Here is a 23,907-nt window from a genome sequence, read left to right as displayed (position 1 = left end):
CCATACCTCTGTGTGCTATAGAGAGGGTTCATAAAAACTTAATATTGGCATCTCAAACAGTATTCACGCTGTTCTGGTTGCTAATTTTGGATTAGGTATGCAGCACTGTGTAGATGACATGCTGCTAGCAGGTCTGTTCAAATGCCATTTATGCCTGAGTCTAAAACATCTATTATCAGTAAACATCGCTTCCGTTTTTCCTGTCTTTCCTTCTTTAGAATTTTTTAAAAGAGAAATTAAAGAGTTGATCAAAGAAGTGTGGAAGGGAAAAGGTGAACCAGAGAAAGAAGTGGGGAAAATAAATGGAGGGAGGCTCCCCTTTTTAGTTTGTGCTCAATGGCGTTCTATCTGAAGTTGCCAAAGATTGCCTCTTTTGAAGTATGGCCACTAATACTTAAAATTATATGAAATAAATTCCACTTCTAAATAGCAAATTTAGTCTCTTGTGGGATTAAGCTGAGCATTTCAGATTTTTTGAACCTGACAGTAATAAAACTTGCCTGTTGGCCATGCTTAATATGCTCAGAGGAACAGGAATTCAGAACGGTAGGAGAACTTCAGGGTGCTCACCTTGTTGTACAGTAACAGAACTACATTTACAGTATCATGAGATTATTTCTACTCATCAATAGTCACGAAGGCTCATGATAGAAAGAAATGTATAGGATTGTGTTGCCATCTTACATGTTTCCTAATAACACTTTTTAGCCAGTGAAGAGTCCTGAGTTATTTTGAGTACAGTTCTGTTTCTCCTTTATATAGAATATAAATTCTTGTTATTGTATACCTTCAGGGTTTCCCAGAGAGAATGGCCAGAATGAAACCCTAAGAGCTTAAAATTTGAAAGTGAAATACAAATCAAATACAATCTCAATCATGTTGATATATTGGCATTTTCAACCTATCTATTCCATTTGACAGTTCTTCTTGTTAAGGGTCTTGTGCCTGATTTCACCTTCAAGATATTTTGTGTTCTTTATGCATCTGCATTTAGAATGGAGATGCTAGGGATAATTTTTTTCCTTTAAAAAAAAAGGAATTTTAGATATTGAAATGCCAAGACTGGTGGAGGAAGATAAATAGAAACAACACAAACAGTAAAAGAACACGCGTTTGGAACTGAAACAGCAAAATGGAATTTATTATGAGCATGCATTATTTCTTCAGTTGAATTGTGCTGAAGAAATTTGTATTTCTATGATAATTGCACTCTAGCTGAATATACTAGATATGACCCTAAAGGACATATTTCCAGTATTTCAAGGGAAATATTAACTTATAATTAACTAGATTCTGTATGACTATGGAAGTATCATATGCTTGTAGAAGAGAATATGAAATGCTATCTCTCTATTAAAATCAGAATATACAATGTAAAACAATTCAGAATATAAAATTGCTATAACAGTAAAAAAAAAACAACTAAAAGCTGCTTTTCCCCTCCTCTCAATTGACTGTCATGTCACAATTTATTGGAATTAATTGCTAAACATTCATTTATATTCTGTAATACAGTTGTGATTATACTTGTTAGCAGTAATTGTTTATTGGAACAAAGGAACTATATAAATTGAGGATTACAATCCTAAATGTACTTTAGTGAAACCAGTTGAACTTTCTTAGACCCAAAGCAGCTTCTCCTGGTATATACTGCTACAAATATTATTTTGACTATTGATAATTATTTCTGATGACTGGATTAAGCTTTCAAGAGTCAATAACTTGGGCTTTTAATATTGAGGCAGGGCTATAATTTTCTTTTCTTTTGAATAGGTACCACAAACTAGGGACAGGATTCAATCCCAACACCTTGGACAAGCAAAAAGAAAGACAAAAGGGCTTGCCCAAACAGATCTTTGAGTCTGATGAAGCTCCAGATGGCAACAGTTACCAGGATGAACAAGTAATATTGCTCAGTTTACTTCATTAAAATTATTTGCTAGGGTTTTTATGATTGTGATTCCTTTTGCAAACTCTGTATAATTTGTTGGATTCTTGGTACTCTCTGAATTTGGTGGTTTTCTTGTAAAGGAAAACCAAGCTCAGAGAGCACCAAGAACTGAAAAATTCAATCCTGAGCTATAGTCTCTTCCATTCGATTTATCATTAGGATGATCTGAAAAGACGGTCCATGTCAATAGATGATACACCACGAGGTAGCTGGGCCTGCAGTATTTTTGACTTGAAAAATTCACTTCCCGATGCTTTGCTCTCTAATCTTCTGGATCGGACCCCAAATGAAGAAATCGATCACCAAAATGATGAGCAGAGGAAATCCAACAGGCACAAGGAGCTGTTTGCCTTGCATCCAGCACCTGACGAGGTACTGTTTGGGTACTTTGTTGCTAATTTTTAAATTCTATATGTATAGACATATTTTTATGACTGTAAACTGCCCAGGGTTACCCTATTGTAAGATGGGTGACCAATGAATAAACCAAACAAACGAATAATGAATGAATAAATACTTCAAGTTCACTCATACTCGTTCATGCTATGGACACATAAGTAGAATTCTTGTGTATGTGTTTGGCATTTTTGTAAAAAGTTAGTAAGCACTTGCTTTTTACTAGGTATATGCACAGCTGTGAATTTCATAAATAAGCAAAAAATAATAATTACAAATCCAGACAAGGGAAAGATCTCATATAAAGATATTTCTATGACCTTTCCTGTCTGAGAATGAATTGTCTATAAATAAGTCAGCAGGAGTTATTTCTGAATTGACACAGTCCTACAGTGTGAATTGCCCATATGTTCTTTTCCTCTCTTCCATAGCCTTGTGTGCTTTAAAACAAATGCTAATGTTTGCTTGTTCCACCACATTCCATCACAATGCAGGTTTTGGTGTGGTAGTTCTTGGCCAATAATCAACAACCTTTGCCAAGTATAAAACAGCTACTATTTAGCCACATACCACCTTAGTTTATTTTATGGGATTATTAACAACTTCGCTTGAAGAAACAGGAATAAAAATATAATCCTTTAGATATTGCTTTCCAGGGCTTTTTTTAAAAGGTATTTCAGTTGACAACGTTCCTACTGAAGGTCCTATGCAAAGCAGAGCAACCCTTTCATTTGGCAGAAAGAAGTGAAACAGCTATGTTGTTTTGATCTTACTGCTTCGCTTTCTTCCTGCAATTTCATCTGGTATGAAAAGTACCCGGACCAGGATTTTCCAGTGGTGCTCCATTCATGCCAATTTCTCTGCCACCTTCTGTGTGCATCAGAACTGGATGCAGAGAGACTCAAAGCTCCTATCTGGAAAAAAAAATGACATTCCTGTTTGGTTTAATAAGGCAGATGGTGGCACTTTTGCAGCATGAAGGTTTTCATTGAAGTTAATCTAGATTGCCTTGCATATATAGGCAGATCTACAGAGAACTGAAGAAGCTTCTAGGATGAGAAGCAAAATGTCTTCAAGGAAAAACAAAGTCCCAGGTTGCCTTTGCGACAACCATGATCTGGGTGACTGAGAATCTTCATAGACAGGCAGATCTACATTTATAGGCCTCCGGTCTGTAATCCGAAATTAATCCCCTCTATGTATTATTATTTTTAGTTGCTGCCAGTTGATCAATTTTGAAATTGCATTTATGCTTTAGAAAGGGATGGATGGGAATCTGTCTTGCATTTTTGTTTGTTATTTGATGCTATGCTTTGTTACGGAAGTGATGCATTCATTTCTTACATGGTTCATGCCCAATTCTAGGAGGAGCCGATAGAAAGGCTCAGCATTCCAGAAATCCCCAAAGAGCACTTTGGTCAAAGGCTTCTTGTCAAGTGTTTGTCTCTAAAGTAAGTATTAACTCAGCCAGTTTGATGATTTTTTAAAAAAAATGCTGTTGTATTTTCCCCTCTATTAGAAGCGACTCTGAGTTTAAAATAATTGCGGGTTAGGGGTGGGAGAAAGTAGGACAGACACATGGACACATGTATACACAGACACACATACATGTACATAATACTTACCTTGTCAAACTAAGGTTGCCAGCTCCAGTGTTTTCCCTGAAATAAATGTGTTTCTTTATTTAGCATATGGCATCTACAGAGGTTGTGCAATTACTGATATACAAATTTAGTTTAAATAAAGCATCAACAAGTGTGTGTGTGTGTGTGTTTGTGTATGTGTGTATGTAAGATGTGAACAATACAGTATAGGACATAGCATATTAAAAGTTTAATATGTTAATATATTAAAAAGAGACACAGTGGCTCAGTGATTAGAATGTAGTTTTGCAAGCTAACTCACTGCTCAGTGCTAGGAGTTTGGTTTTGACTGGCTCAAGGTTGACTCAGTTTTCCATCCTTTTGAGGTCAATAAAATGATGACCCAGATTGTTGGGGGCAATATTCTGACTCTGTAAACCACTTAGAGATGACTGTAAAGCACTATAAAATGGTATATAAGTCTATATTGGTAAATGGTGTATAAGTGCTGTTGCTAAATTAAGATAAAACCATAATAAAACCACCATAACATGGACCCATAAAATTTCCATGAGATAGATGCTATGTATGTTCATATGGTGCACTTGTATAATGCATAGGTGGGTGTATATACATTCTGGAAGGCACACTGCTCCCCAGAAAGGTTGCCCAGTTCCAAAATAAATTGATAGATACAAATTAAATGAACAACACTTGATTAAACCATTATAAGCTGTCATGAGGTAGGTTGAGCTCTTGTCCTTCGTTCCAGCTCCTGCCGGGGACATAAAGGGAGCCCCCAACTGGGTGTCCCTCAGACAGCGGTGGTATCACTGGCTAATCCTTTCAACCTGGAAGCGCCTTGGTATTTCTGACATGAGCAATGCGAACTTAATTCCCCCTTCGTATCTCAGCCCTTTTATCCCATACACAAAGACTATTCTTGCACATGATAATATAGAATTTAGACATGTGGAGGCACAAATGCATTTCTTCCTTTTTTTCCAAAAGAAGCAAAAAAGAATGAAGGAGAAAGGTGTAGCTGCACTGTGTAGGAAAGAAAAGGAGATGCAGTGGATAACAAAACGGGATGAGGCATTAGGGAACAGAAGAGGGGGGGAAATCGCACTTTGGATTTTTTTATAATAAGGTTTAATAATTAAGGTTTAAAATTAATTTAGATAACACTTCCTCCCAAACAATGAATAATCTTCAGAGTCATCCATGTCTTTCAGTCACACTTGTAGTCATTTGCACCTTCGATCTATTTGTTTTCAATTTGGTTGAATTCTGCTCAGCTATTGACCCAGGCTAATTGATAAAATTTATTCAACTAGAATGTGCTGGATGATCAGACACACTGAATCCTTTAGATTTTTCAAATGAACTTTTAAAATACTTGCATGCACTCTTTCTGTAAAATTGTGAAACTTGTAACTATGGCTTGACACAAACATACCATTTCCACATTCTCCAAATAGCATTTAAATAGTTGAAGCACTATTAAATAGCAATTCGGTGCATGACGATTGAGGCGAATTACCTGTCTGAATGTTTCATATTCACAACTAACACAACTATAAATAATATACACCTTAGTTGCAATTTACTTCTATCTCTTTCCGCCTCTTCCCAAAAAGGAGTAGCTGAGGTATATTTCTTCTGAAGAAAATGTAAACTGAAATATAAAGGCTTTTGAATTTGATGGACTGTAAGAACCCAAGATGGAGATTTATAACAGCATGCACGGAGAAAATAGAAAAAGAGAACTTCTTACTTTCTCATAATATTAAAACTCAATCTGTGCAATGAAGACTTGGATTTTTGGTCTAGTGGTTAAGGCACCAGGTTAGAAAGCTGGAGGCCATAAGTTCAAATCGTCCTACCTTAGCCAGGAATGCCAGCTTGGTGATTTGGGGCCAGTCACTTTCTCTCAGTCCAACCCACCTGGTTGTTGTGAAAAAAATAGGAGGAAGGTGTGCTCTATATATTCACCACCTTGAGTTATTTGTAAAAATAATAAAGACAGGACACAAATTAAATAAATAAAAATAAGAAAAAACCCAAGAAAGAGTTTAGAAATGGTGAATAGAAGCCTAGAATATGTAACTAATACATAGAATTTGCTGGATGGGATAGATCACCTTCTCCAAAGTGATAGTGACCAGGTGGGTTAAACATGAGCTACCCTGATACTCATGCAACAACACTAATTCCCATGCTGATTGGGAATTCTGGAAGTTGCAATCCATTGCTTCTAAAAGGCAAACTGAGGCTCAGAAATCCAAACTCTCTTTAAACCTTGAGTCTTGAGGCAGCCAGCAAAGCATTCACCGGGGAGCCAGGAAACTTGTTAAACAAGTTTAATGAAGTGGAGCTCCAGAATAGAGGGTTACCTGTAGTTGGTTCATTGCCTATAACTCTTCTCTAATAACAGGAGGTAAAATTTTACTGCTATTCCCTTAGAGAAATAAAGCACAAAACTGATTTTCCACATGACTTTATTCATCTTGTCTGTCCTTAGTTCTGTCAACATTTTTTGTTAGGGAGCGCCAGTTACTACAGCTTTTGAAACTGAGATGTAAGTGGGACTTAAGTCCAAGGGCTGTGCATCTTTGCCCCCTTTTACGAGCTGTGGACTTCAACTCCCAGAATTCCTGAGCCAGCTGGGAGTTGAAGTCCACAGGTCGTAAAGGGACCAGAGTTGCCCACACCATCCCAGAGGGAAACAAAATTCTTGGCAGTAATTTAGCTAATTCTGAACATTTTTCTGTTACAGTGTTGTATAAGACTCTACAGCATGAAGTTGTACACATGCAATGAAGTAATATATCAGTTGGCCCTTTGTTGAGCTCTATTTCTGCTGGATCCCAGAATGGGTATTTAACATAAAGAGCTCCTGAGTACTTTGTACTGATGTTCCAGAAGCAGTTTAGAATTTTGTTAAGTGTCCCCAAAAGGGACTCATATGCTTTGGTAGATTGAATGGTGGGAGTTAGGATATGAAAGGCTGAGATCCACTAGATTGGGGCCTTGTATGCCAAATGTAAAAATCTCAAAATTGTCCCAGTCAGTCCAGTACAAATGCAAAGGGAAAACCTATAAATCTATTTTATTAAGTGTGATAGCTGGGGAGCCTCCATTTTAAATATATTAATTCAGCAGATAATGAAAGTCTTGAAGTTTGTCACATCTCGGTGGCACAGTGGTTAGAGTGCAGTACTTCTGCAGCCAGCTGCCTGCAATTTGGCAGATTGAATCTAACCGGGCTCAAGGTTGACTCAGTCATCCATCCTTCTGAGGTGGGTAAAATGAGGACCCAAATTGTTGGGGGCAATATGCTGACTCTGTAAACCGCTTAGAGAGGGCTGTAAAGCACTATAAAGCAGTGCTATTACTATGACTATCTGTCACCCTGGTATATTGTTGTTAGGATGCACAAAGTCAGAAGAAATCTCAATTTATCACTTACAAGAATGGGGGACACAGATGATGAGCAGAATCACTAGTTTGTTTTGTTTTGTAAATGAATATGGGTGTTGTCAAGTACCTACTTAGATCCACGGTCTGGAAAACAAGTAGCACTTTTCATCTTTGTTAAGTGAACTGTAGGGTAAATAGAATCAGGAAATAAGAAAGAAAATATTCCAGAAAACAAAGGCTTAAAACACTGCCAGTAATTTAGAACAGTAGGGTATTCTCATGTTGTGCCTAAGCTGTGTGCTGAAATAGATGCCTTTGTTCCTTCTACAAGCGAGCACTCAAATTTCCTTCCCTCTGTTTCTGGGGCCACAAATGTTGCCCCAAAGCCTTGATTGTGGCTCCCCCCGAGTTTCAACAACTGCCATTGAGTTTTAGCATGGCAAAAGGAAAAAATTATTAAATATATGGGGAAAAATGGTGTCAGTTGCAGTTATATTGATCATATGTTTTTCTTGCTCAGTGTGGGTATGGACATGCCATTTATATATATGAATATGTTCACTGTGTTGAACAAAATCACCACATTAAAAAAAGAATGTAAACTTTAACATGACATCCTGAGTTGTGGAGCCTTGTTCCTTTTTCAAGTTATAATTGTAAACCATTATTTGTTTTTTACGATTCCTGTTTTACTTTGGAGAAATCAGATAAGAGCTTCAGTCTGGACTACAAAGGTTTAAAGTTCCCTGTTAGTTTAATCCTTAGTGAAAATTATTTCTGAAGAAGATGGTTGTATGCAAGCACACAATCACACTGTCTACAAAACAGTAACAATAGCAAAAAGCTTAATTTTTTGTTTTGGTCAGAAATCTTTACCATAGAATCTCTCAAATTGGGAAGTCAAATTATTATGCCTTTTTTTGAAGCTTCACAAGATGAAACTTTGGTTTTGGACATGTGAAAATGCCATTGAAATTCATAGAGAACAGTTATGTATAAGTATATTTGTAACATTTATAGGCTGTGTTAGGATTATATAGAAGGATAGAAAGTTTATTAATTGGTTAGTAATACAATGATATAAAAAAATTAAAATATACAGGATCTAATTCCAGGGTAAAATAGATAGCAGAAAATACAAGTAATAAACAAAAACAAAATACAGGCTTATAATTCCAGGGCAAAATAGCAGAAAATACAGCCTAAGATCAAATGGATTATATAGGTGTTGGTTGAATCCAGTGTTAAAAACAGACTAGAAAAATGTGCAGTTGCACAACCAGTGGAACCCTTGAATACCTCTCATTCTTTTTATTGGCTAGATATATTGAGGGAACTTTAAGAATGTAAAGCAGCATTCAGAAATATTTGATTTTGTCTTATTAAATACTTGCATTATAATATCCTTGCATTTGTGCTCAAAGCTTTTTTTGGTTGCTATTGTATGCATCTTGGTGGAATACCTTGAACAATGCTACGGGTTAAACTGTTGTTAACGTTATAGAAATAGAATCATTGTAATCCATCATAATCTTAATTTGGTATCTGTGTGCCTGTAGAGTTCATATAGTGGATTGAAATAAGGTTGCTACTTTTTGGTTGTAATTTATCTTTTTCTTTTTTTGGAAGGTTTGAAATTGAAATAGAGCCCATTTTTGCAAGTTTGGCATTGTACGATGTTAAAGAAAAGAAGAAGGTGAGTTGAGACTTACTTGTTCTAGATGGAACTTGAATGCTGTACATTATCTGAGATACAAATGTCTCTGTGATCAGCACTTGTAATGATATTTTGTTTGCCTTAGTGGCTCAGTGGTCAGAATGCAGTATTATTATTTTTTTGAAAATTTTATTTGGGTTTTCACAAAAACAAAATACAAATAAAACATCTTTTTAGAAAATAGCATGGTCCCAGGTTATCACTTCTTCATACAGACACAAAACTCAATTTCATGCTCATTTTTATATTCTATTCCATATCTTATTACCATTTTATATTTTCTACATAGTTTTTCCCCTCTTCTAATTTTCTCAACTTTGTTTTAATTATCTCAATTCAAATTATTATATTTATACTTTTGTCTGTCCTGTTACAATTTCACATTATCTTTTCTTATTAAGCAAATTTTTCCCTGTAGTTACCAATTAGAGTATGACACCTTTATATCCTTTAATTTTATCCATTCAAGCTCTTATTTAAGCTTCAATGTATAGCTTTAAGATTATAGCATTCAATATAATACATAACTTCCAATCAAATTCTGCTTGGTACATTCTTAAAATAGACACTATATTCTTAAAAAGAAAAAGTTATATATATGTAAATAAAACACATTCCATTCCAATTCAATTCTATCATTAATATGCATTAAAATCTTAACATCTTTAACATTTCTTTTCAATTGAATATCATACTTCCTTGGGAACACTTATAAACTTTCCATAGTTAATTCTTTCCCCCCCCATATTTCTCACTTATATTTTTATAAATCTTTACTAATAATAAAAAATGTCCCCTTTTAATTCTCTCAATCATTTTAATTCATTTATTTATTAACAAACATCCCACTGCATTACAATAAATATTTTATCCATCATCATATTTTCTAAAGTTATTTCTATTTGTAATATAACAAAGCTATCTTATGTACCTTTGCAGAATCCCTTCTACAATTAAATTTTCACCCATTATCTCTAAACAAACTTATGGTTACAATCTTTATATCTTTTCCCTGTTTCTCCATTTCTTGTTTCTGTCTTTTACAACTTCTTTTCCTTGCCTTCTTCCCCCTCTTCTTCTCCCTCCCCTTTTTACCCCCTCATCTCTCTACTTCTAACTCTCTCATCTGTAATCCCCTCTTCTGTTGCTTTCTAATATTATACTTATCTTTCAAATTGTTCTTCTTTTTGGTTGTTTTTTCTAATCTTAAACCTTTCACTCTCTTTCCCCCCTTTTCTTCCCCCCCCCCTTAAAATTATTTGATCATTAAAGATGGCTTCTTCTTTGTCCCAGTCTTCTTGTTCTGCAAGCGTTTCTTGTTGCTTCTCATAGTTCCAGATCTCCATTTCTAAGAATTGAAATACGAACCCAAAAGAACTTCTCCCTTCTTGTGCGTCTTCTGTCCATTTTTTAAGTTCCGTTTTCAGTTCTTCTAAGAGTGATACCATTTTTAAAACTTTTAAACAACCACCCAGTTAATTTTAGTCAATTTAGATGCAAAAACCAAAAATCACCAAGTAATCCAAATAATCCAAGGCTGTTTGTACTTGCTTCTTTTTTCCACTTTCTCTTCCTGGGTTTCTATTATTTTGTTACCAAGTTTCCATTAAAATGTATCTTTGAGGAATCTTGTTAAAATTTCACTGTAAGTTCCTTTTAATTACAGTTCCATTCCTTAATTCCAGGCAATCTCCTCCATTTTTCCAGATCCTGCCCTTCTATTCTTTTTTTTTCCTTTCCAGCTTTTAAAAACTTTTAAATGTCCAGAAATCTTTATTATCCCTTTGACTTTTATTTTCAGCTTAGATTCCTATTAATGTCAAAGTGGATTTTTTTTTCAGTTTCTTGCTTAAGTCTCTTAGCTGTCAGTATAAGGAAGGGAAGAAAAAAAACCTAATCCTTTCCCTTCTCTCTCTCCTTTCAAAATCTTCTTTGGGAACAATGTTGTTAAGTTTAAATTCCAGGGTACCTTATTTGTTGCTTTTGCTGTTTGACCCGGTCAACCAAAACTTTCTCTTCTTTTCTTCCTCCTGCACATTCTTTTCCGGTTCAGTTCTTCTCTGTGGTGGCCATTTCTGACCACCGCTACAAGCGCCTTCGGGAAAGGGAGTAATGGCCAGCTGGGGAGGAGAAATGCGGCTCTCCTCAACCCTGCAGGCAGTCTCCCCCCTCTTCACCACCTCTACGGGGTGGCTTAGCCCCGAAACCAGCCGGCTTGGGGCGCTCCACGGCGAGCACTGATCGAAGCCTCGGAGAGACGAGGTTTCGGTCTGTCGCCGAAGAAGCTCAAACCGGAAGTCCCGGTTAGAATGCAGTATTGCAGGCTGCCAGTTAAATGCAGTTCGGCAATTCAATTCCCACCTGGTCAAGGCTGACTCAGCCTTCATCCTTCTGAGGTTGGTAAAATGATGAACCAGAGAGTTGGGGGCAATATGCTGATTCAGTGAACTGCTTAGAGAGGGCTGTAAAGCAATGTGAAGCAGTATATAAGTCTAAGTGCTACTGCTATCATGATACAAGGATTACATCGACAATTCAAAAGCGGAAAAGTCAAATCTTTTGAAGAATAACTAAAAACTCACTGTCACTATTTAACTCACTGTTGACTCTAGCAAATGTATGAATAGCGCACACATTTTTAGGCTTAATCCAGAAGTCCATGTATGCCCAGTGTCAATTAAACCATGTTTGGTTTAAAGTGTTTTTACAAGTATGCATAACCGTCCCCATTCCAAATCACATTTTAGCAACCTAATTTGGACTTGTGCAGTCCTAAATGGCATAAAACTATGTGAAAATATAAAAAGTATCTTGAGTTACTACCATCTCTAGCAATTTAAAGAGTAGCTATGTTGTGAACTGATTTGATACTTTAAAATTTTGGATTCATCAAAGAATATCTCTCTGTCTGCCTAATAACCTGCCACTAGCCACCGTCTTATTTTAGATTTCAGAGAATTTTTACTTTGATTTGAACTCCGAACAAATGAAAAGCATGTTGCGGCCTCACGTCCCCCCTGCGGCCATAACCACTTTGGCTCGTTCAGCCATATTTTCTATTACATACCCTTCCCAAGATGTCTTCCTGGTAATAAAGGTAAGATTTTTCTTCTCTTGTTCAAAAAGAGAATATTTTATGTGATGATAAAGGTTGGGAATATAGCTATCCAATATATGAGTATTTAAAAATTAGAGACGAAAGTCATTTAAAAATCTGGTGGAAGATATGATTTCATAAGACTGAATATTGTTTGTAGGTAATCATTTCTCTTTATATATGTAGGGAGAAATATGCAAGGGAGAAATATTTTAAGAGAAACAGCAGAGCCAAATAGATTAGGCACTATATAAATGCAGATACATACACAACATTCTTAAAGGAAATAAATCCTGACTGTTCTTTGAAAGGACAGATACTACAAGCTACAATCTTTCTTTTTGCTTCCTTTTCTTTGAGTAGTTGGAAAAGGTACTACAGCAAGGAGATATTGGGGAATGTGCTGAGCCATATATGATTATGAAAGAAGTAGATACTGCAAAGGTAAGCACTTTATAAATTTTTCATCCAAAAGTAGATTGTGCCCTGCACTTAACAGTTGATTGCTACATTCATTAAACAAAATGGAGCAGTTCACATATTAGAGTTTGCATGGAGATACAAATTGTGAATTGTAAGTCATTCTACTGACAAATAGTATAAAGTGAATTTGTATAGTATAGTATAAAGTATAGTATAAATAGTATAAAGCAATTTGTGGTAATTCCCATTTCCCTTGTATTTTAGCCTTTTGGAGATGCCAAAATTGCTAAAGTTTTTATCTATCCTGTTCTTTGAACCCAATTGAATATAATTTCTCATAGGTAATTTGCTTGAGTAAGTTCTTGGGAGGATTTAGACATATTGCTCAATTATATTTGTCACTATGTGACTAAGCCAAAATCTTGCATTTTCACTCCTGCTCTTGTCTCTTTGCATCATGCCCCTGTTCTTCCTCTTTCAATGAAAATTTGTGGTTTACTGTTGCCCCTTAGTGCTTGCCTTCCAAACAGAATTATGTGCTATAATAAATGGAAAGCTAGCAAGATAAGGGTTTGTAAAAGAATACAAGAAGCTCTCAACTTATGTCCACAATTGAGCCTAATTTTTCCTTCTTCTAAGTGAGACAGTTGTTAAATGAGTTTTGCCTCATTTTATGACTTTTCTGGCTACAGTTGTTAAGTGCAGTTGTTCAGTTAGTAACACGGTTCAAATGAATCTGGCTTCCCCATTGACTTTGTTTGTCAAAGGGTCACAAAAGATTATCACATGACCCCAAGAAACTGCAGCTGTCATAAATAGGATCCAGTTGCCAAGCATCCAAATTTTGATCACATGACCATGGGGATGCTGCAATGGTTGTAAGTGTGAAAAACAGCCATAGGTCACTTTTTTCAGTGCTGTTGTAACTTCAAATGGTCACTAACTGAACGGTTGTAAGTGGAGGACTACTCGTATTTTAAAATAAAAATAAGATATTGTTAATATTTTTGAGGTCTTGGCATAAATCTAAAAAGAATTCTAAATAAATAACAGCTCTGTGCTGTTTTTTTATAATCTTGCATCAGTCTCCTTTTGATATTTTCTCTTTTAGCTACAGTGTAGCTTGTACTTGTTTAGAGATATATTTTGGGAATTCTCTTAGGTTCTATTACTGACTCGATTGCAAATGCTGTGATTTTCACTTTCAACTAGAGGCAAGTCCTATCATTCCGCCATGCATATTTATACCACATTTAAAGGTTCATTGCATTACTTAATACAATATTAGGAAAAATCTTTAATTCGTGGGAGGAATGTCTATACAATCAAATGCTTCAATAAAAAAAAATACTTTTTATTTCCTACCATCTATGAAAAAGAGTTTTTTTAGAAATATGCCAAGTTTCAGCTTTTAAACATGAACTGACATGTTATAATTAACAGAGAACTATTAATGTTGTAGAAATATTTCAGTTGTATGAATGGGTTTATTTGCTTATTTTTGTTTTTGCAGAACAAGGAAAAGCTAGACAAACTGAAAAGCCAATCAGAACAATTTTGCCAAAGACTTGGCAAATATCGTATGCCTTTTGCGTGGACTGCTATTCATTTAATGAATATAGTCAGCAGTGCTGGAAGTTTGGAAAGAGATTCTGCAGAAGTAGAAATTGCTACTGGAGGTAGATATCTAAACATAGTACAAGAAATTGAAAATAAGTTTTAGCAGAAGACTTACTTTTTTAAAACTACTTGCTTACTAGCCGCAATATTTGTTTTGAGTTACATACTACCTATCACTTAAAAATAGCATTTCATTACTAGGAAATAAATTAATATATAGTATATATTTAGAATATAGAACATGCTGCTGAAAACAAGCAAATGGATTAGAGATGCAAAGGACTGCAGATTTTGCTGATGAAAAACTAGGTTAGCTTAGTGGGTTTTAGTGTCTGGTGAATTTTAATTTTTTGGGAATGTGGAATCCTTGGTGCTCCCTGAGCGTTGTTGCTTTCTTGCAGGTGTTTCATTACCTGAGTAGGTAACATCTTCAACTCTAGAAGGGAGTGGGGTTTGTAATGCTGGAGCAGAGGTTCCCTTTCCTTTTTTTTTCTTTTCATCTGGTTTAGATAATTCTTCCCTTTCCCTTATCTTAATCCAAGTTTGTTCTATTTTGTTCTTTCTTTCTTTCTTTCTTTCTTTCTTTCTTTCTTTCTTTCTTTCTTTCTTTCTTTCTTTCTTTCTTTCTTTCTTTCTTCCTTCCTTCCTTCCTTCCTTCCTTCCTTCCTTCCTTCCTTCCTTCCTTCCTTCCTTCCTTCCTTCCTTCCTTCCTTCCGTCCTTTCCCCTTTCTTTTCCTTCCTTCCACCCTTCCTTCAATTTCAGCAGCTGCTAATTAAAAATACTAAAAACATTTTAAACCAATAAAAACATTAAAATATCAGATAATTCTTCCCCTTCCCTTATCTTAATCCAAGTTTGTTCTATTTTGTTCTTCCCCTCCCTCCGTCCCTCTTTCTTTCTTTCTTTCTTTCTTTCTTTCTTTCTTTCTTTCTTTCTTTCTTTCTTTCTTTCTTTCTTTCTTTCTTTCTTTCTTTCTTTCTTTCTTTCTTTCTTTCCCCGCTCTTTTCCTTCTTTCCACCTTTCCTTCAATTTCAGTAGCTGCTAATTAATAATACTAAAACATTTTAAACCAATAAAAACATTAAAATATCCAGATTAAATATACATAGGAGCAAAATACTTGGTCACTTAGCAATATAGCCAAGAAATTGGGTACTTAACTTATTCAGCACCAGAGGCCAGGAGCCCAGGCAAGTTTTTAAGCCTTTATGAAAGGCGTAGAGCATTAGGGCAAGGTACAAATAGCTGTTGGGGGAGACTAAAAGGGAAGTTGACAAAAAGGGCAAATATATCAACCTCTTCCAGAAATAGATTAGCTCTTGCTTTCATAGAACAGAGAGCTAAGTTTGGTAGTGGTTAAGGCGCTGGCCTACAAACAGGAAATGGTTAGTTCTAGCCCTCTTGCCTTAGGCAAGAAAGCTGACTGGGTAACTTTGAGGTAGTCATACTTTCTCAGCCCAGCTCATCTCACTGGTTTCTTACTGTAGGGAAAATAGGAAACAGAAGTATTAGGTATATTTGTTGCTATACATACACATACAATAAAAATCTAGTAATAATATAGAACTGTCCAAGCACATACTAATTATTTTTCTACAAAATGTAAATTATTGTTGTATTTCTTTGACTGTCACAGAGTTTGGATTGAATATGCCATACACTACATATTTATTAACTTGCATTTCATTTTTTTTTTTCATTTTTACTAAGTCCTTCCTCCTTCCCTTCCTAAAGCTATCTCAACTCAAAGACAAACTGGTTGGCTGGTATTTTATTTATTTATTCAGTTTATATTGCTATCCATCTCACATACATGATATTGGATAGCTTATAAAGTTAAAAACACACAGAAAAGTGCAAAAATAACCAGATACATGAAAACAAACAGCATTACAAACAATAAAAAAACTGTAAAAACCATTAAAAAACACAATTTGCATACAATTAAAACCAACACAACATATAAAAACAATAAAGACAAAAAGAACATCCCGTAAAAGGGGAAAAGCCATATCTTTACAAAAACTAGCCAAATATTTCAAATATTCATATCACCAACCTATCTTATCAGAGTTTGTGGGAAAACACAGTTTGTAAAGAAATGCTTAAATGCTTGAAGGCCATTCCCAAAGGGTAGGAACAGCGAAGACCCTATGATACTGCCAGTTGAATGAGATTTGAAGTACAGGATGAGCAGAAATAAATAAGGAGAGGCAGTCTCTCAGCCAGGTTCAATGTCATAAAGGAGTTTACCGTTGGTGACCACCATTTTGCAACTGGAAGCTTAGTTGCAACATTCACATAGAGATATTTCAAGGAGTTATCAAGATGTATCCATAAACTTTTTCCGCTGTTCATTCTGCATGAGCTGTAGATTTAAAGTGGATTTCAAAGGTAGCTTCATGTAGAGCACATTGCTGTAATCCACATTTGAAGTGACCAAATATGAATGACCATGAGGAGAGATGAACAATTGGTGCATTAGATGATTCTGTACAAAGAACCTACCACTATTGAGCAGGCAGGAATTATGAGTTCAGGATAAGTACCATACATATCAGCTCTGTGCAACTCCATTCAGAGCCAAAGATCAGAAATCAACAGGACCAGACAATTTGTATACCCATAAGTATTTTAGGTCTTTTTAGGAGTAAACTTTAGCTTGTCACTCCCCATCTAGGTCCAGGCAGCTTCAGACACAGACATGAATTGACATAGCATAACTATGGGATAACATTACTGAGGATATCTTATCTCGTGTCGCTGAATAACAGGCAGTAATTTCATGTAGTAGATGATAAACAGGGGAGATGAGAGTATGAAGCCCTGAGATACCATGCAAACCATGTGGTTGGATAGACCTCCTTCCACTTGTCAACATAAACTGGAACTAGTCACAGAGAATAAAAACTACTTCAACAACATGTTTACCACTTCATGGATCCAAGTTTACATTATTTTCCAGGAAAACTTCACCCACTAGGAATAAGCATTAAGAGAAGAATAACTACATTTTCCTGCTCTTAGCACCAAGTATAATCTCTTATATGGTTTCTTACATATGCTTGGTCTGATTCTCCCCTTGTCCTTTTTCAGTAGTGATCTAGGCATTTCTTCTACTAGTCTATCATTCACAACCCCTTAGAATACCAAGGAGTACTATGGGATTCAAACACAGAAAAATGCATTGATGTTAATTGGACCCAAGACCCTCAGTGCACATCTATTTCAGATGGAGACTAAGACCATCATCAGATCCCCAGGAAAAGAAATCTCAGCCTTTCTGAAATCCATCTGGATCTGTTAGTCACTTGGAACAGACGAATCATGTAGCTTCTGACTTTTCCGTGGACAGAGGGCAGCACTAGCAAGCCAAAAGTAGATCCAATATGTGCTCCTAATGCATATATTGGACCCTCAGAAATTTGGTTCAGACCCCTGGTTGCCACACTGGCCATAACTACTCTGGCACATAAGGGCAAGTTAACATTTCCCCAAATTAACAGTTTTGCAGATTTCCGCCCGCAGACTTGATAACGGAAGCAAGCTTTAGTGGCCAGTATAACATTCACAAACCAATCTGTTTTCTAGAGACCACCTAGGATCTCAAAACATGTTATCTATGGTATAGATCCTCTGAAAGTTGTTAATGCATTTGGATGACTGTTGCTACTCCAATCCCTGGGGTTGCAGCTGGTGCCAAAACCAAAACTCAGATGAGCATATCTGATATGCAAGAGGTGATCACACACTTTGATTACCCAGGTTTGAATGTTTCATCTCAAATTAGTTGTCTCATTCATTATGAGATCATAGATCTTGTCACTGCTTTATTCTATCAACCTGGCATTGACCAGCACCAACTGAAGACCAGGGTTGCTAAGGATCCTTGTGTGCAACCCATGAAATAAAATGATAATCCTGCAATAACAAATAGAATGATATTTTAGGGATTTTATTCCTAGTCCATCTGCTGTTTTCTAAAACTATTCTGCTAATTCTGTGAAAGTGTTACTGGCTGGTGAACATATTCTACAAGAGGGAGATTATTATCGTGAAGTATCATGGAGTATTATATTGTTGGATACTAGTATTCAGTATATTCAGAATTTTACTTGTTTGTATTTCCTATTTCTAAATCACCCATATCTTTCATAATGACTAACTTCATCATTTTTTTCAGAAACAAAGACATAAATTGCCATATGATTTATAATCACAAGCCATTTGGTATGGTTGTTGTGAGGCAAGTAAGGATAATTACTGCTTTGTGCATTTTTCATGCCTCAGGAGTAAAATTCTATTGGCATAACTGTCTCTTTATCTTGTTTTTCCCAAAGTTCATACAGCTAGCCTTCAAAAATAATTATAAAAGTTTTATTTCTCTCTCTCTTTTTTTAAAGAACGCAAAGGATCTTGGTCTGAAAGAAGAAACTCTAGCATCGTTGGTAGGCGTTCTCTAGAAAGAACCACGAGTGGGGACGAGGCCTGTAACCTTACTAACTTTAGACCAGCTACTCTGACAGTGACAAACTTTTTTAAACAGGTATTCCGCCATTCTTCATATAGTAACACTTGCTACAACTAATATGTTGTTATTGTTGTTATTTTATAATACGTTATTCATTAGGCCTTCAAAAACTATAAATTGTATTCACATATGTGCACAAAAAAGCCAGTGTAACATCAGATAGAAACAAGGTAGTCTCCATGAGTTAGATAGGCACAAATAAGCTATATTTTGGTGATATATTTGATAAATAGCACCTATTCCATAACTTTCTTAACCAAGATTATGGATTGTAGAAATACAGTGAGACTTGTTGACAAGTATTGATGCATAGCTTGGAGGTATCCAATCTATTTGTTTTCTTTTGTCTTGGTGCCATGGAGTCAATGTTGGTTCCTGGTAACTGCCTAGAAAAGTTCCTTCAGTTTTCTTAGCAGGAATTTTCAGAAGTGGCTTGTTGCTGTCTTTTTCCGAGTGCTGAGAGAGACTGACTGGCCCCAGGCCACTCAGCTGCCTTGGTGCTTAAGATAGGACTAGAACTCACAGTCTGCTGGTTTCTAGCCTGATTCCTTCATCACTACACCAAACTTGGTCTCCATCCATCCTTGTATTAAAGCTATATTATTTTTACCTGTGTAAGCTTCCAATGCAAATTGAAACTCCTTTCTTGTATAGCATTTCTATTTAATTAGTGGTCTGTGATTTCACACTTTCTCAGACATACATCTCTGAAGGAATCAAGGTAGCCACAAAGTTTTGAGGGGAAAGAGTTTGGTGCATCCTCTCAGCCTGCCTCTATCTCCTTACCTAATTCATGTGTGGAGTCAGCGCAAGAGGACATGTAACACTAAGCTTTATATTCTCACTCTGATGTATATGATTTCAAATGAGATAAATTGTGTGTCATAAGCATCATTCAGCGTGTTTGAAGCACCATTTTCCACTGAATTCTCCAACATCCTTGTGTAACATAGTTTGGCTGTGGCACCATTAATTAGGAAAGTGTACCATATTTTAAATTGGCTATTTCTAATGCTTTTCTAAGTTTAGTAGCTCCAAGGATGCAATGAAATAGGAGTAATTACTAAGTTAAAAGAGTTGTACTGATAGTCCAGGAAAAGGCTTTTTCTCACTTTTGAAAGAATGCAGAAAACATGTAGTATTCCTTTTGGTTTGAACTCCGTCTGATCTATTTTATTGGGTTTGCTTATAATGCAAAAAAATAAAAAAGGATAGGGCCTGTTTATGAAAATAAATGAGTAAAACAATTGTTTAGTGAATCTGGCTTCCCCATTGACTTCATTTGTCAGAAGGTGGCAAAAGATGATTCCACGACCCCAGGAAACTACAACAGCCATAAATACGTTGCAGTCATTTTGATCACCTGACTATAGGAATGCTGAAAAAAATGGTGATAAGTCACTTTTTTTCAGTGCTGTTATACCTTCAAATGGTCATTAAATGAATGGTTGTAAGTCAATGACTTGTTTAGAGGAGGACAACATGGAATACTGGTGGAGACTTGTTATATGGCTGGAAATGATTGCTTCTCTTATTTATCAACTATAGGAAGGTGACAGGTTGAGTGATGAAGATTTATACAAATTCCTTGCAGACATGAAGAGGCCTTCTTCTGTTCTAAGGCGCCTGAGACCTATCACAGGTATAGTGTACATATCACTGCTGAAAACCATATTGAAGATCAGTTTTTGTTTTCTAGGCAAATGGCTATTTTAAAGTTTGATTATACTATAATTTGTCATTCCATAGCTCAGTTGAAGATTGATATTTCTCCAGCCCCAGAGAACCCACACTATTGTCTAACTCCAGAACTGTTGCAAGTAAAACTTTACCCAGATAGTAGAGTTCGACCAACAAGAGAGATCTTGGAATTTCCTGCAAGAGATGTTTATATTCCAAATACAACTTACAGGTAAGAAGAAAAAAGATAATTTTAGCACATTTAAGTTTGGCAACTTATCTCATATTCTGCTATTCTTCATGCAAACATAATTGGCTGATGCAAATTGTATATAAGTTGTGGAACACATTGAGACAAATTACCTTTTCAATAATGGACTAATTGATATAGATAGCTTTTATGTTCCTCATTAAACCTAAACCAGGTTCACCTTATGCTGTTGTTTTTGAATTGTATCAGAGTCAATTTGAATCACTGGTTTTCAGTTTAGAGTATATTCAGAAGATCACTTATGACACCGAAGGGTAAGTTACCAGAATTTATTTTTGTGTTCATTTAATTTCAATAGTTAAACGTTGAGTCTTTACATTCCAAGATATAAGTGTTGAATTAATCTTGTTTTGCTTGGATTCCGACTATTCTTTAGCTGTGTAATATCACTACTAGATCAAAACAAAAAAACATCACTGCTAAGGGAATATGTGTGGATAGAATGGAATATTTAAATTATACAATGCCCCTGTTATAGTAAAAGTACTAGGACTGCAACGTAATTTAGTGTGCTACTCCACTAAGATTTCGATGAAGGAAATACAGTGAGATGAATTGTGTGTTCCTATTGTTAATGATACTAGTTCAAGAATGGATTGCATTTTCACTTTAATCAAAAGTGAACTATGGTTGTGGAAGGTACTGTGACACTATGCCAGTTGTAATTGTCTGCTTACCACTGAGATGCAACCTTTTGATTGTTTACATATATATATCTGTTTGCTGATATGATATATGCAAATAATTCAATTCCTTTAATATTCTGAATTAGATGGAATTGTGTTTTCCCAATATACTGTATATATAGAGTCAATTAAAGTACCTGTGTATTCCATTTATATTTGTGTATACACCCATCACTGGATGAGCTGACCCTGTAATCTTTAACCAAAATACTATGAAAAATAGATAATCTTCTGATTGTCTATGATAAGCCAATTGTGAAAATTAAAACAGATGACCAATATGAGGGTTGGCTTATGTGCAGCTGGAGAATTTTTCATGGTATTTTGGTTAAAAAAGATTAGGATCAGCTTATCTGGGGATGACCATATATGCGAACATATATAGTACAGTACGAGATTGGGTCTGGAAAAATGCAGAAAAAACCTCTAGATCAGGAGTGTCAAACTTGATTTCATTGAGGCCGCATTAGGGTTCTGTTTGACCTCGGGGCCAGGGGGAATAGCCAGGTTGGGCAAGGCCAGCTCGACATCCATTTTTGGCTGCAACACTTTCCTGCAGTCCTCTGCCAGTGAAAACGGAGCTTGGGGGTGTGTGCGTGCGGCCCTCCCGATCTCTGTTTTCACTGGTAAATGTAGCATGGGCCAGTCCTTCGCTATTTCCAGGGCAGCCCTGTGGGCCAGATCTAAGGGCTAGATTCGGCCCGCGCGCCTTGAGTTTGACACCCCTGCTCTAGATGATGCAAAGATATAATAAATGAACTCTGCTTTGATCTGTGAAGATTCAGGTGTTTGCTATTAGCTTTGATAGCTTTCTGTGCTTTAGTTCTTTTCCGCTGCAAATTATATGGACATTTATCATGCTTAAGTATCCTAGTGTTATATTATGAAAGTGATATGACAGCTAGAGAGACATGCTACCTGTTTCAGTTAATGACTTACAATGCTGAAAACAGGATCATTTAAATAAAGACTAAAAGCATTATTTTGCAAATAAGGTATTGGGATCTGCTTGCTGGCATAGGGGTTGACTGCTTGCTAGATGTTTTGTCATCACTTGCTAGCACAACTTCCTGCAGCCTCAGCTAACTTCTAACTCTTCTACCAACTGGGGTGATAGAAGGGCTTCTCACTTTTTATCTTTGTTCCCACATCAGCCAACCAACTCCTTTGATATTAATCAATTGATATTCATAAAATGTCAGCCTGATCTTTCTTCTAAAAACTGGGCCAGAAAAGAGTAATTTTTCCTAATGGATTTGCTAGTTCATCTGAATTTGTTGAGCTCTTGGCTAATCAAATCTGTGCATTATTATTTCAATTTTCAATGTGCCCCTTCAGGCAAAGCAAGAACAGTATCACATGCTTTGAATAGTATATCAAAATTAAACCTTTGGTCTTTTCATTATAATCTTATTTAAAACCACTTCAGTGTGTGTGTGTGTGTGTGTGTGTGTGCGCATATGCGCACATGCGCCTTTGAGTCAGTGTTGACTCCTGGTAACGGCCTGGACAAATCCCTGCAGGCCTTTTTGGTAAAATTTTAGAAGTGGTTTGCTGTTGCCTTCTTCCTAGGGCTGAGAGATAATGAGTGGCTGAAGGTCACCCAGCTGGCTTTGTGCTTAAATCAAGACTAGAACTCACATTTTCCCAATTGCTAGCTTGATGCCCTCACCACTATGCCAAACTTTTTTTCTTTAGCTTAGCACTTTGACCACTATGAATGATAATATACAAATTATCAAAAAATGCAGTAGTTCTTCAAGAAGCATTTTGCTAGGGAAACCTGTGGAACAACCTTCTCTAAAACTTGAGAGTTCTTGGAGGGAGCAAGCCAAATTTCTAATTTCTGAAGGAGAAATTTAATCATCTTCAATGCCATATCAAGAAGAACGTTTGGGAGGTAATTTTATCTCTTACAACTATATATATTTTAGGGATTGGGGAAGAGGGATAATAGTTGCAGTCAACCAACCATTAGGTAGTATGCAATAAATCAATGCGAGTAAAAGTCCTAGCAAGGACAGAATGGTACCGAATAATATATCTATAATAAAAACATGAAAACTTTATGCCAGAATTTTTTTTCTATTGAGATTATGGTTTACAATTGAATTATGTCTCACCTTTCAAAGAGAAGGAATAAACCACCAGCTACTTATTCATTTAGTTGCAGATTTAAACTCCCTTCTTTATATTTTATAGATTGCTGCATAGTAATAACATGTGTCCACTCAAACAAGTATATTAAATAAGATTCTGGGTAGCAGACTAATATATAGGAAAATATAATATGGATTTTATTCAGTAGTTGCAGAATTTGCATTTAATATCTTTGGACAGAATTGCTTTTGTGTTGTTATTTTCTTTAATTATTATTTTTCATTTATTTAATAGATGATATTCTACCTTTCTCCTTTGCCATGTAATCAAGGCTACTAACTCCCCCCACAAAACAAAGAATGTAAACATGAACAACTTGGATAAATAATTTAATAGTTAAAAGCTTGGGGGAAATCACAAGTGTTTTC

The 23,907-nt window shown here is 35.9% G+C and overlaps 1 protein-coding gene across 8 annotated transcripts in view; it reads left to right on the top strand.

Moving 5' to 3' along the window:
- Window positions 1-23,907, top strand: part of DOCK7 (dedicator of cytokinesis 7) — a 125,364-nt gene that overhangs the window by 24,717 nt on the left and 76,740 nt on the right. For all 8 annotated transcript variants that reach the window (XM_087960386.1, XM_087960385.1, XM_087960384.1 and 5 more), the window contains exons 5-14: window positions 1,774-1,903; window positions 2,111-2,323; window positions 3,713-3,798; window positions 8,983-9,049; window positions 12,018-12,167; window positions 12,531-12,611; window positions 14,104-14,269; window positions 18,615-18,757; window positions 20,291-20,384; window positions 20,492-20,654. In XM_087960386.1, coding sequence (XP_087816512.1) covers window positions 1,774-1,903; window positions 2,111-2,323; window positions 3,713-3,798; window positions 8,983-9,049; window positions 12,018-12,167; window positions 12,531-12,611; window positions 14,104-14,269; window positions 18,615-18,757; window positions 20,291-20,384; window positions 20,492-20,654 — 1,293 coding nt within the window. The remainder of the gene's footprint in view (window positions 1-1,773; window positions 1,904-2,110; window positions 2,324-3,712; window positions 3,799-8,982; window positions 9,050-12,017; window positions 12,168-12,530; window positions 12,612-14,103; window positions 14,270-18,614; window positions 18,758-20,290; window positions 20,385-20,491; window positions 20,655-23,907) is intronic.

This window comes from Notechis scutatus, chromosome 3 (genome assembly GCF_049901735.1).
Source record: "Notechis scutatus isolate UNSWTSFEM ecotype Mainland chromosome 3, rNotScu1.2, whole genome shotgun sequence".
Lineage (NCBI taxonomy): Eukaryota > Metazoa > Chordata > Lepidosauria > Squamata > Elapidae > Notechis > Notechis scutatus.
The sequence above is the reverse complement of the archived record's forward strand: the minus strand, read 5'-3'. Positions and strand labels throughout refer to the sequence as shown.